The following is a 13,624-nucleotide window of genomic DNA, read 5'->3' as shown; positions in this document are numbered from 1 at the left end:
TCCTGAAAGTGGACAAAAAACATTCAGTCTTAGAACATTAAGCAGGATGTTAGCTGTAAGTTTTTCAGATTCCCCTTTATCAGATTGTTCTTTATTTCATAGAAGTTTATATTATGAACTGGCAGTAAGTTTTGTAAAATGCTATATCTGTGAATTTTTAGAGAAACATGTGTTTTTTTCTAATTTTTCTAACTTATTCCACTGATGAACTGAATTATACAGGTGGATTTTTGAATTATTATTAGCTTCTTAGGATAAATCTCACTTGGTCATGATATATGATCCTCTTTATACTAAGGGATTATATTTACCAATTTTTTGTTAATGACTTTTAGGCCCATGTTGGTCCATAGTTTTAATTTTTTATAATGTCCTATTTGGCTTTAGTATCAGGGATAGTTTGCCTGATGACATGGGAAGTACTCCCTCTACCTCTATTTTCTGAGTTTGAGTAGTAATGGTACTTTTTCTTTATAGAATTAACCAATAAAGACATCTGAGCCTACAATTTTCTTTGTGGAAAGGTTTTAATTACTATTTCAATTTGTTCAACAGATATGTTATTTGAATTATCTGATTCTTATTGAGTCAATTTTGGTAATCTGTGTCTTTCAAGGAATCTATCCATTTCATAGAAGCTGTTTATCTGCTTGGCATAAAGTTGTTAAAAATATCCCTTTATTACCTATTTAATTCAACAAAATCTGTAATGATATTCCCACTTAATTCTTAGCATTGGTAATTTTCCTTCTCTTTTTATGTTGTGTGGTCTTGTTAGATTTTATTAGCTTTATTAATACATTTTAATAATGAGTATAGCTCTTGGTTTCACGGATTTCTTTATATTATTTATTGGTTTTCTATTTTATTATTTCCTTTCCTCTATTTTGTTTATTTTTGTTTATTTTCCTCAGAAATTCAGATTATAAGATCTTTCTCTTTTTTTTCTAATAAGGATTAAAAGCTATAAATTTCCCTCTAAGTATAACTTCAGCTACAGTACATAAATTGTGACATTTTGTATTTCCCTTATCTCTTAATTCAAATATTTCAAGAAATAATGGCTAAAATTTCCCCAAATGTGATGAAAGAAGTGAGTCTACAAATCCAGAAGGAGTTCAATCAGTTCTAAGGAGTTCAATTAGAATAAATCCAAAGCAACATACACAAAGACACTTTGTAATTCAACTGTCAAAAGATGAAAAGCAAAATAAATACATAAACAAACAAATGAATAAACAGATGCAAAAGCAAAGCAACTCATCTCATACAAAGGATTCTCAATAAGACCATAAGCTTATCTCTCATCAGAAACCTTAGAGGCCAGAAAGCAATGGGATATATTTAAATTGCTAAAGAAAAAACTATCAACCAAGAATTCTATTATCTGGAGAAACTCTCCTTCAAAAATGATGGAGAAAAGTGAAACCAATACTACACTATGTTAACTAACTTGAATTTAATTTTTAAAAAATGAGAAATTATGACATATCCAGATAAACAAAAGGTGAGAGTTTATTACACTAGACCTTACTCCAAGAACTGCTAAAGGGAGTCCTTATTTTGAAATAAAAGAACACAAAACAGTAACTTACAGTGGTATAACAATATAAAGATCTTCAGGAAAGATAAAAACATGAAAAAATATAAAGCCACAATTATTGTAATTTTGGTTTGTAACCCTATTTTTATTTATTTTTTTTTAATTTTTTTTTAATGTTTATTTATTTTTGAGACAGAGGGAGACAGAACATGAGTTGGGGAGGGGCATAGAGAGAGGGAGACACAGAATCTGAAACAGGCTCCAGGCTCTGAGCTGTCAGCACAGAGCCCGATGCGGGCTCGAACCCATGAACCGTGAGATCATGACCTGAGCCTAAGTTGGGCGCTTAACCGACTGAGCCACCCAGGCACCCCTGTAACCCTATTTTTAATTTTCTACAGGATTTAAAAGGCAAATGCATGAAAATTATTATAAATCTTTGTTATTTGGCATACATGTAAAAAGAAGTAACTTGTGACATCAGTAACACAAAGGAGAGATGGAGCTGTTTACATGGAAGTTTCTGTACATAAATGAAGTTGGTATCAATTCAAATCTGATTGCTATGATAGGATGCTAAATAGGTAATCCCCACTCTAAGCGCAAAGAAAGTATCTATAAAATATATATAAAGCAAAACGAGAAAGCAAAATGTGTAACTATAAAAAATCAAGTAAACAAAAAAGAGGGTGGTGATGGAGGATATAAAGAACATAAAAGTTGTAAGACACACAGAAAGCAAATAACAAATGGCAGAATGGATTTAAAAAGATGGCTCAACTATACACTAACTATAGGAGATTCACTTTAGATCTAAAGACATGAAGGCTGAAAGTAAAAGGATGGAAAAGCTATTCCAAACAAATAGTAACCAAAAGAAGAGTAGGGTGGCATTACTAATATCAGACAAAATAAACTTGAAGTCAAAAACTGCTACAAAGGATACTATACACTGATGATAAAAAGGTCAATTATGAAAAACATATAACTGTAAATATAATACACCAAAATTGAAGACCCAACATATATAAAGCAAACAATGGCAGAAAGGGAGAAACTGACAACTATACAACAGTTGGAGACATCAATAACCCACTTACACTAATGGATAGAAACTGCATAGAGATGAGAAAGGAAAAAGAGAACTAGAACAACACTGTCAATTAGTTGGACCTCATAGACATGTATAGAACTTCAATCACAACAGAGAATACACATTTCTCCAAAAGGGACAGGGAACATTCTCCTGAAAAGACCACATGAGTCCATAACACAAGTCTTAATAAATTTATAATCACTGTAGAAGAAATGGACAAGAGACATGAATAGACACTTTCCCAAAGAAGATATCCAGATGGCTAACAGACACCACAAAAAATGTTCAACATCACTCATCATCAGGGAAATACAAATCAAAATCACAATGAGATACCATCTCACACCAGTCAGAATGGCTAAAATTAATAACTCAGGCAACAACAGATGTTGGCAAGGATGTGGAGAAAGGGGATCTCTTTTGCACTGCTGATGGGAATGCAAAGTGGTGCAGCCACTCTGGAAAACAGTATTGAGGATCCTTAAAAAGTTAAAAATAAAACTACCCTACAACCGAGCAATTGCACTACTAGGTATATATCCAAGGGCTATAGGTGTGCTGTTTCGAATAGGCACATGCACCCCAATGTTTACAGCAGTGCTATCGACAATAGCCAAAGTATGGAAAGAGCCCAAATGTCCACTGACAGATGAATGGATAAAGAAGATGTGGTACACACACACACACACACACACACACACACAGTGGAGTATTACTTGACAATCAAAAAGAATGAAATCTTGCCCTTTGCAACAATGTGGATGGAACTAGAGGGTATTATGCTAAGCGAAATAAGTCAGTCAGAGAGGGACAAATATATGACTTCACTCATGTGGAATTTAAGATACAAAATTAGTGAACCTAAGGTAAGGGAAGCAAAAATAATATAAAAACAGGGAGGGGAAGAAAACATAAGAGACTCTTAAATACAGAGAACTGAGGGTTGCTGGAGGGGTTGTGGGTGGGGGGGCTGGACTAAATGGGTAAGGGGCATTAAGAAAGACACTTGTTGAGATGAGCACTGGGTACTATACATAGGGGATGAATCGCTGGAATCGACTCCTGAAATCATTATTGCACTGTATGGTAACTAACTTGGATGTAAATTAGAAAGAAAGGAAGAAAGAAAAAAAAGAAAGGAAGGAAGGAAGGAAGGAAGGAAGGAAGGAAGGAAGGAAGGAAGGAAGACCACTGTAATCATACAAAAGATCTTTTCTGGTCACAATAGAATAAAACTAGAAATCAATAAAAGAAGGAAAACTAGAAAACTCACAAATATAAGGAAATTAAATAACACATATTAAAAAAAATTTTTAAGTTTATTTTTCCATTTTGAGAGACAGCAAGCAGGAGAGGGGCAGAAAGAGGGAGAGAATCCCAAGCAGGCAGCACAGAGCCTGATGCGGGGCTCAAACTCACAAACTTGAGATCATGACCTGAGCCGAAACCAAGAGTTGGATGCTTAATCGACTGAGCTACCCATGTGCCCCTAAACAACACATATTTTAAACAACCAACAAGTCGAAAAAGAAATTACAAGAGAAATTAGAAAATACCTTGAGAAATATGAAAATGAGAACACAATATACCAAAACTTAAAGGATGCAAAGAAAGCAGTGCTAAGAGAGATATTTATAGCTATAATGACATGCTTTAAAAAAAAGAAAGGGGCACCTGGGTGGCTCAGTCAGTTAAGCGTCCAACTTCGGCTCAGGTCATGATCTCATGGTTTGTGAGTTCAAGCCCCATGTCAGGCTCTGTGCTGACAGCTCAGAACCTGGAGCCTGCTTTGGATTCTGTGTCTCCCTCTCTCTGTCCCTCCCCCACTCATGCTCTGTCTCTCTTTCTCTCTCAAATACATAAACATTAAAAAAATTTTTTTTTTAATAAATTTAAAAAAGGAAGATCTCAGGGTGCCTGGGTAGTTCAGTCGGTTAAGCATCTGACTTTGGGCTCAGGTCATGATCTCATGGTTCATGAGTTCGAGCCCCACATCAGGCTCTGCACTGATAGCATGGAGCCTGCTTGGATCCTGTCACCCCCCTCTGACTACACCTTCCCTGCTCTCTCTCTCAAAAATAAACATTTAAAAGTAAATAAATAAAAATTAAAAAGGAAGATCTCAAATTAATAAACTAATTTTGTGCTTTCAGGAAGTAGAAAAAGAAGAGCATGCTAAATCGAAAACTAGCAGAAGGAAGGAAATAATAAAGATCACAGAAGAGATAAATGGAAAAAAAAAAGAACAGGAAACAGCAGAGAAAATCAATAAAACCAAAAGTTGGTTCTTTGAAAGGGTAAAAAAAAAAAACTGACAAACCTTTAGCTAGAATGACTGTGGGGGGGAGGGGAGGGTAAGACTCAAATTACTAAAACCGCAAAAGAAAGAAGCGACCTCACTACCAATTTTACACAAATAAAGATTATAAAAAACATCATAAATAATTGTATCTCAACTTGGATAGCCAACATAAAATGGACAAATTTGAAGAAATACACAATCTACAAAAACTGAATCATGAATAAATAGAAAATCTGAACAGACTTATAACTAGTAGAGAGATTGAAACAGCAATCAAAAATCTTCCAACAAAGAAAATCCCTGAACCCAGTGGATTCATTGGTGAATTTTACAAATCCTTTAAAGAATTAACACCAATCCTACTCAAACTCTACCAAAAAACTGAGGAGTAGAGAATATTTACTAACTTATTCTATGAGGCTAATACTACCCTAAGAGCAAAGGCAGACAAAGATATTAGAAGCAAAAGAAACTGGGGCGCCTGTGTGGCTCAGTCAGTTCAGCATCTGATTTTGGCTCAGGTCATGATCTCATGGTTCATGAGTTCAAGCCCCATATCAGGCACTCTGTTGTCAGCGCAGAGCCCGCTTTGGATCCTGTATCTCCCTCTCTTTCTCTCCTTCCCTCACTTGTGCTCTCTGCCCCTCTCCCACTTGAGATTTCTCTCTTTCCTCTCTCTCTCTCTCTCTCTCAAAAAGCAAAAGAAACTATAGACAAATATCTCTTATGAATACTGATGCGAGAATCCTCAACAAATTCAGCAACCAAATTTAGCAACATACTAAAAGGATTATAACCAAGACCAAATGGGATTTATTCCCAAAATTAAAGAGTAGTTCAACATATGAAAATCAGTTAATGTAACATATAGAATTAATAGAATGAAGAACCCCCCCCAAAAAAAGCCACATGATTATTCTCAATTGATACAGAAAAAGCATCAATGACAAAAAAAAAAAAAAAGTCAATAAACTAGGAATAGAAGGAAACTTCCTCAACATTATAAAGCAATATATGAAAAACCCACAGGCTAACATCACACTCAATGAAACAACCCACAATGCCAGTCTGCACCATTTTATTCAATATAGTAGTTTAAGTTCTAGCCAGAAAAATCAGGCAAGAAAAAGACATCCAAATTGGAAAGGAAAAAGTAAAATGATCTCTGTTTGCCAATGATATGATCTTATAATTAGAAAACTAAAGATCCCTCCCCAAATATAAAGCCAATAAATTTAGTAAAGTTGCAGGATACAAAATCAAGACACAAAAATCAGTTCCCTTTCCATACAACAGCAATGAACAACTGGAAAAGGAAGTTAAGACAACAACCCATTTACTACAGCATAAGAAATACTCAGAAATAAATTTAACCAAGACGGTTAAAGAGTTGTACTCTAAAACTACTAAATACTGCTGAGAACAATTAAAAAAAGACATAAATAAAAGGAAAGACATCCCATGTTTATGGATTGGAAAAATTAACATTATTAATAATACTACCAAAGCCAGATACAGAGTCTTTGGAATCCCTATCAAAATCTCAAAAGCATTCTTTGGCAGAAAAAGAAAAAATCCATTCTAAAATGAATAAGGAGGGGTGCCTAGGTGGCTAGTTGGTTGAGCGTCAGATTCTCGATTTCAGCTCAAGTCATGATCTCATGGTTTGTGAGTTCAAGCCCTGTGTCAGGGCTGTACTGACAGCACAGAGCCTGCTTTGGATTCTCTTTCTCCTCACTCTGCCCTTCCCCTGCTCGTGTGTGCTCATGCTCTCTTTCTCTCTCTCAAAATAAATAAAAATAAACTTAAAAAAAATGCATAAAGAATCCTGAGGAGCTCCAAATAACCAAAACAATCTTGAAAAAGAACAAAATTAGAGGATCCACATTTCCTGATTTTAAAACTTACTTTAAAGTTAAAGTAATTGAAACACTAATGGCATAAGGATAGACTTACAGACCAAGGACAGAGAATAGGAAGTCTACACATAAGTCCTTGCATATGTGGTCAATGGATTTTCAATAAGGGTACCAAGACCGTTCAATGGAGAAACGGGAAACTTTTCAACAAATGATGCTAGGAAAAGTGGGTATCCACATGCAAAAAAAATGAAGTGGACCCATACTTTACACCATACATAAAATTATCTCAAAATGGCTAAAATACCTAAATTTAATACCTAAACTATTAAGTCCTTAGAGAAAACATAGGGGGAAATCTTCATGACACTGGATTTAGCAATAATTTCTTGGTTATGACACCAAAACACATATAACAAAAGAAAACAATAGATAATTGAACTCGATCAAAATTTCACAATTTATAATTTTTGTGTACCCAAGAATGCTATCAACAGAGTGAAAGACAACTCCTAAAATGGGAGATGATATTTATAAAGCATGTATCTGGTAAGGGATTAATATATAAAATATAAAAAGAACTACAGCTCAACAATAACAACAAAAACCTTATTCGAACATGAGGAAAGGACTTGAATTAAACATTTCTCCAAAGAAGATACACAAATGGATAATAAGCACAAAAAACATCACTAGTCATTAGGGAGATACAAACCAAAACCACAAGGAGATGCCACTTGTGGTTTCCATCCATTCATATCCATTAGGATGGCTATTATCCAAAAAATAGTAAATAACAAATGTTGGCAAGAATGTGAAGAAATGGAAATCTTTATGAAATGCTGCTTTCTGAATCTAAAATTATACAGTTGCTGTGGTAAACAGCATGATGGCTCCTCAAAAAGTTATACAGATTTACCATATGATATAGCAATACCATTTCTAGGTATATATTCCAAAGAACTGGAAGCAAGGGCTCAAACAGGTATCTGTATACCAATGTTCACAGCAGCATTATTCATAATACTCAAAAGGTAGACCCAACCCAAGTGATCACAGAATGGATAAACAAAATGTGGTACATACACAAAATGGAGTATTATTCAGGCATAAAAGTGAAATTTTAATACATGCTACAACATGCATGAACCTTGAAAACAAAAATTATATTAAGAGAAATAGGCCAGATACAAAAGGACAAATATTTTATGATTCCATTTATGCCTAGAATAGACAAATTCTTACAAACAGAAAGAATAGAGGGACTGTGGGTAGAGGATCTGGAGAGCTACTATTTCATAGCTACAGAATTCCTGTTTGGGAAGATGAAAAAGTTGTAGAAATAGACAGTGTTTATGGCTGAATAAATTACAAATATATTTAATGGCAGTAAATCATACACCTAAAACGGTTAAAATGATAAATTTTGTTATGCATATTTCACAATTTAAAAAAAAGGAATAACAATAAATATCAGAGGAACAGATCAAAGATTTGAGAAGTCTCGAGGTATAGAAATGGAAAGTGAGAAGCCAGAGGACTATTGGTTTTCATTATAATCATTTTATATTATTTGTGTATAAGAATTAATTTGATAGCAAATTTATTTTTTAAAGCTTAAAAAAAGAAATTATAATAATGAATTCAACAAATGAAAAACTGGGGAAATGTTGATATGTACTATAGGGAATTAATACCCACGTGATTAAGTCCATAAAAATTAATAAAAAAGATACAGTATAAACAGACAATAAATTAAAATAAATAAGCAAACCCCCCAGAACTATCAATCTACTATTAATAAAAACAATTAACTAAGACAGAAATAAAATGTTTGAAAGCTTATTTGATTATCTTCTCATTCTTTTTAGTTGAAAAAGTAGAAACAGAAAATTTTATAATCCATTCATTATGCCAATTTATAAATCTGATAAAAAAGTATATTTAAATGTTACAGTCTCTATAGTCACCCAATAATCAATCATCAATTTCAGTAACTGTAAAATTAATACTGTGCTATATCTATTCCAAAAATTAAATTTAGGAGGTAATATTCCGTTTATATTTAGAGTAGTTACTTTTCTTCTACCAAGTAATGTATTTCACCTCAATATATTAATAATTAGGATGTATTTTCAAACTGCTGAACCCAGCTAACAAAAACTACATCATTTGAGAACACTGCTACAATATGATATGGCGTACTGTTCAACAGTCTGTTTTCTTTCTCACTGTAACTTTTCCAATGACAATTGTATTATTGTCGATTTAAATACCTTTATATTAGATTTGGTTTTCCTCCATATATACACTAAAAAACTCAAGAAACAAAAAACAAAACCCCAAAAAACCATACCAAACTGCTTACTAGCATATAAACAATCATTCTTACCATGTCTTTGAAGCCTAGTAGAATATGAAATTATTTATTCAACTGGGCATTTCATGGCTCACTTTTGTGATCATGATTGGGAAATATAAAAAGGTATGTATTAATGTACTGAGATTTTACTTTTCTTTAGCTCCAAGCTTAATTATTAGTTTTCTTTAACATAGCTGTTTGGTGTAAATGTTCACACTTTGGGATAAATATTGCTTTCTTTTAAGAATTTTTTAAATGTTTATGTTCATTTTTTTTCTGGATATTCTTGTAAAAAAAAAAACACAACTATCTGATTAAATTTCTTCTGAAAGCAATTCTTTCAATTTATCTACAGGAAGACTAATTTACTGTATCGGGCTAAAAAAGTATGTGCCGGGGCGCCTGGGTGGCGCAGTCGGTTAAGCGTCCGACTTCAGCCAGGTCACGATCTCGCGGTCCGTGAGTTTGAGCCCCGCCTCAGGCTCTGGGCTGATGGCTCGGAGCCTGGAGCCTGTTTCCGATTCTGTGTCTCCCTCTCTCTCTGCCCCTCCCCCATTCATGCTCTGTCTCTCTCTGTCCCAAAAATAAATAAAAAAACGTTGAAAAAAAAAAAAAAAAAAAAAAAGTATGTGCCTTGGTCCCATTTGGGCTGCTATAACAGAATACCTCAATAGCTTTTAAACATAAGAAATGTATCACTTACACTTCTGGAAGCTGGAAAGTCCAAGATCAAGGCACCAGCATGGTCACATTTGGTGAGGTCCCTCTTTCTGGTTCATAGCTGGCATCTATTCTGTATGTCCTCACATGGTAGAAGGGGCAAGGTTTCTCTCAGTGTCTCTTTTATTAGACACTAATCCTGTTCGTAAGAATTCTAACCTCGGGACTTAAGCACCTCCCAAAGGCCCCACTCATAATGTCACCATCTTTAGGGGTTAGGATTTCAACATATGAAACTTTGGGAGGACACATTCAGGTAAAGCAGTATGTACATAAATGGAAAACAGTAGCAGAGTCAAAAGTATTTCAGTATTGCCATTCAAATATATTATTTATTTATGCTACTATCCTTACGTATACAACTTCCAATGAGAAAATAAAAGGAAATACCACTTTTCTACACTGGAATTTAGCTTGGATTTTGATAAAGTATGATTTTACTCTCAGAAATTATATGTAGTTTTAATGCTTTAAATATTAGGACTAAAATACACTATGTAACTCAATTTTACACAGTATTATTAAAAACCAGAGTGACTTTAAAAACAAAAATGTCTAGCCTCGCCAAATACATGAAGTAAAAAGATGGGCAACAAAGAAAGTCTGATTTTAGATTCAGATTAATGAAACATTCAAAAGTATAATTTGTGAAAGTGAAAATGAATATACTTTTTCCCGTCTACTATGAAAAAAATCAAGCTGCCCCTAAAAATAAAAATAATGTACACATCATAAACAGTCCTCATATAACAAACACTGCTTGAAGACTTTTAGTGTTTTAGAGTTTCAAGTAAAACAGTGAATGGACTATCTCAATCAATAAATAAGTAAAATATATGATACTTAGAAAATTATAATTCCTGTTGCTTCCTGGAAACTTACCATGGTAATCCCATGTGATTTTTTAAAGGCAAGAGAAACAATAAATATTCCCTTACCTTGTAAGATGGCAAGAAACACAAAATTCCTTGGCTCACAGCCTGACACACAGATAACACAAGTGCGCCCACTTCATCCTGAAACTCGAAAGTTTCTGTGTGCTGGAAGGTAGCACAGAGATTCCGACCCTTGGGACCTGACCCAATGGTGCCAACCCAAACCTAGAATATAAATATGTATTAGAGTCATGCCTGAACCAGGCAGGCAAATTAGCATTTAGTTGGGAGCCTTAATTACGCATATTACGTGTAGTCAAAAGATCAAGAAACAAGTTTAGAGAAACTTTATTTTTAAATTGTTGGTGTTTCTCTATTTTCATTAATTAATTATATATAAATCTAAATTATAAAAGTTTTACTTTAAGCGCATCACTGACCACTCAGGATACAAGAAAAAATTACTTTTCTATTTCCTAAACAGCTTTGTAAAACTAAACATGCAACAAAATTTTGTTGGATAATGTAAACAAATGAAATGAATAAATCAGAAATGATTCCAGACTATTAGATGAAGGCTTGTATGATCTGCTATAGGTAAGTCTTTAAGACTTGACTATGGTAAGAGTTATGAATACACTCAACAAATTTACAAATTCACTGATGCTCAAAGATCTATAGTCTTAAAAAATCAGACCCACCAAATTTTAGTTATTTGCAATTCATTTATATTCATACAGATCTAGTATTAGTGTGATTTGACTAAGAGAAACTAAAAACTTGACTGGTAATCTACAGACAATATAAACACTTCAGATTGTTGAAACTGTAATAGCCCTATATTTTCAAATAATGTATGAGACTGAGGTACATTTTACAAGATGACGTCTAATGGATACCAGTTTAACCAACTTTTAACTAAATGATTAACTAGTAATAAGATAAACTGATATTAAGTGTTTCCTGACATGATGCAATGGGAAGTAGCAATATCATATCACCTATATAGTATTGTTACCAAACTGTTTAACCTGAATCTTATCAACAGGAAACAATCGGATAAAATCCAGATTATAAGACATTCCTCAAGATAACTGCTAACTTGAATTCTATAAAAATGTCATGAAAGACAAAAAAAATAAAAGGCAAAACAACAGTTTTAAAGACTAAAGAGATATGAAAGTCAAATGCAATACATAATACTTGATTGGATCCTGGGTCAAGAATAAACAAAATAGGCGCGCCTGGATGATGGTCAGACTTCAGGTCAGGCCATGATCTCTACGTTCGTGAGTTCCAGTCCCACATCAGGCTTGCTGCTGTCAGCGCAGAGCCTGGTTTGGATCCTGACCCCTTCTGTCTGCCCCTTCCCCACTTGCGGTGTGTCTGTCTGTCTCTCTCTCTCAAAAATAAACATTAAAAAAAAAATGGGAATGCAAGCTGGTGTAGTCACTCTGGAAAACAGTATGGAGGTTCCTCAAAAAATTAAAAATAGAACTACCCTACGACCCAGCAACTGCACTACTAGGTATTTATCCAAGGGATACAGGTGTGCTATTTCGAAGGGACACATGCACCCCCATGTTTACAGCAGCACTATCAACAATAGCCAAAGTATGGAAAAAGCCCAAATGTCCATTGATGGATGAATGGATAAAGAAGATGTGGTATATATATACAATGGAGTATTACTCGGCAATCAAAAAGAATGAAATCTTGCCATTTAAGCTATGTGGATGGAACTGGAAGGTATTATACTAAGTGAAATTAGTCAGAGAAAGACAAATATTATATGACTTCACTCATATGAGGACTTTAAGAGACAAAATAGATGCACATAAGGGAAGGGAAACAAAAATATAAAAAAACAGGGAGGGGAACAAAGCATAAGAGACTCATAAATATGGAGAATAGAGGGTTACTGGACGGGGTGTGGGAGGGGGGATGGGCTAAATGGGTAAGGGGGCATTAATGAATCTACTCCTGAAATCATTATTGCACTATATGCTAATTTGGATGTAAATTAAAAAAAATAAAGTATTATGTTTAAAAAAAATTAAAAATAAAAATAATTTTCAATTCATGAAGCATACCAAAAAAAAAAAAAACAAACAAAATAAAAAGATATAAAGACATTTTGGAAATAAATAGATAAATATAAATATTGACACTATTGTACCAATTTTAAATTTCCTTAGTATGATCATGGTATTGTGGTTATACACGATTATGAAATTGTTCTTTTTTTAAAGTTTATTTGAGAGAGAGAGAGAGAGCAAGCAGGGGAGGGGCAGAGAGAGGGAGAGAATCCCAAGCAGGCTCTCCATTGTCACCATGGAGCCTGATGCGGGGCTTGAACCCACGAACTGTGAAATCAAGACCTGAGCAGAAATCAAGAGTAGGATCCTTAACCAACTGAGCCACCCAGGTGCTGCAGATTATGTAACTGTTCTTGAGAGACAGTCTCAACTAATTAAGGGCAAATGTCATGATGTCTACAAATTACTTTCTAATAGTTTATTAAAAAATGTACATTATACACATACACATATATAATGTGATTGTTAACATTTTGCAGTTTTCCTCTTCTCTCTTTCATATATACACATGAAAAATGTTAACAATTGATGAACCTATGTGAAGGGTATAAAGATGTTCACCATATTAATACTATTTTTTATAACTTTCTGAAGTTTATAATTGTTTAGAAGTTGAGGGCATCAATAAATGAATGGACAACCAAAATGTGGTATTACATACATACAATGGAATATCATTCAGCCTTAAGAAGGTAGGAAATTCTGACTCATGTTACAACATGGATGACATCATGCTAAGTGAAATAAGCTAATCACAAAAAATATCTA

The 13,624-nt window shown here is 33.9% G+C and overlaps 1 protein-coding gene across 1 annotated transcript in view; it reads right to left on the bottom strand.

Moving 5' to 3' along the window:
• BRIP1 (BRCA1 interacting helicase 1) overlaps positions 1-13,624 on the bottom strand; it is a 207,588-nt gene that overhangs the window by 108,986 nt on the left and 84,978 nt on the right. The window contains 1 exon segment of the mRNA XM_053892318.1: positions 10,821-10,982. Within this exon segment, the coding sequence (XP_053748293.1) occupies positions 10,821-10,982 (162 nt within the window).

The sequence above is a fragment of the Panthera pardus genome, unplaced genomic scaffold (assembly GCF_024362965.1).
Source record: "Panthera pardus isolate Hobbes unplaced genomic scaffold, ASM2436296v1 HiC_scaffold_3, whole genome shotgun sequence".
Lineage (NCBI taxonomy): Eukaryota > Metazoa > Chordata > Mammalia > Carnivora > Felidae > Panthera > Panthera pardus.
Note: the sequence above shows the minus strand (reverse complement) of the source record. Positions and strands in the feature narration are given on the sequence as shown.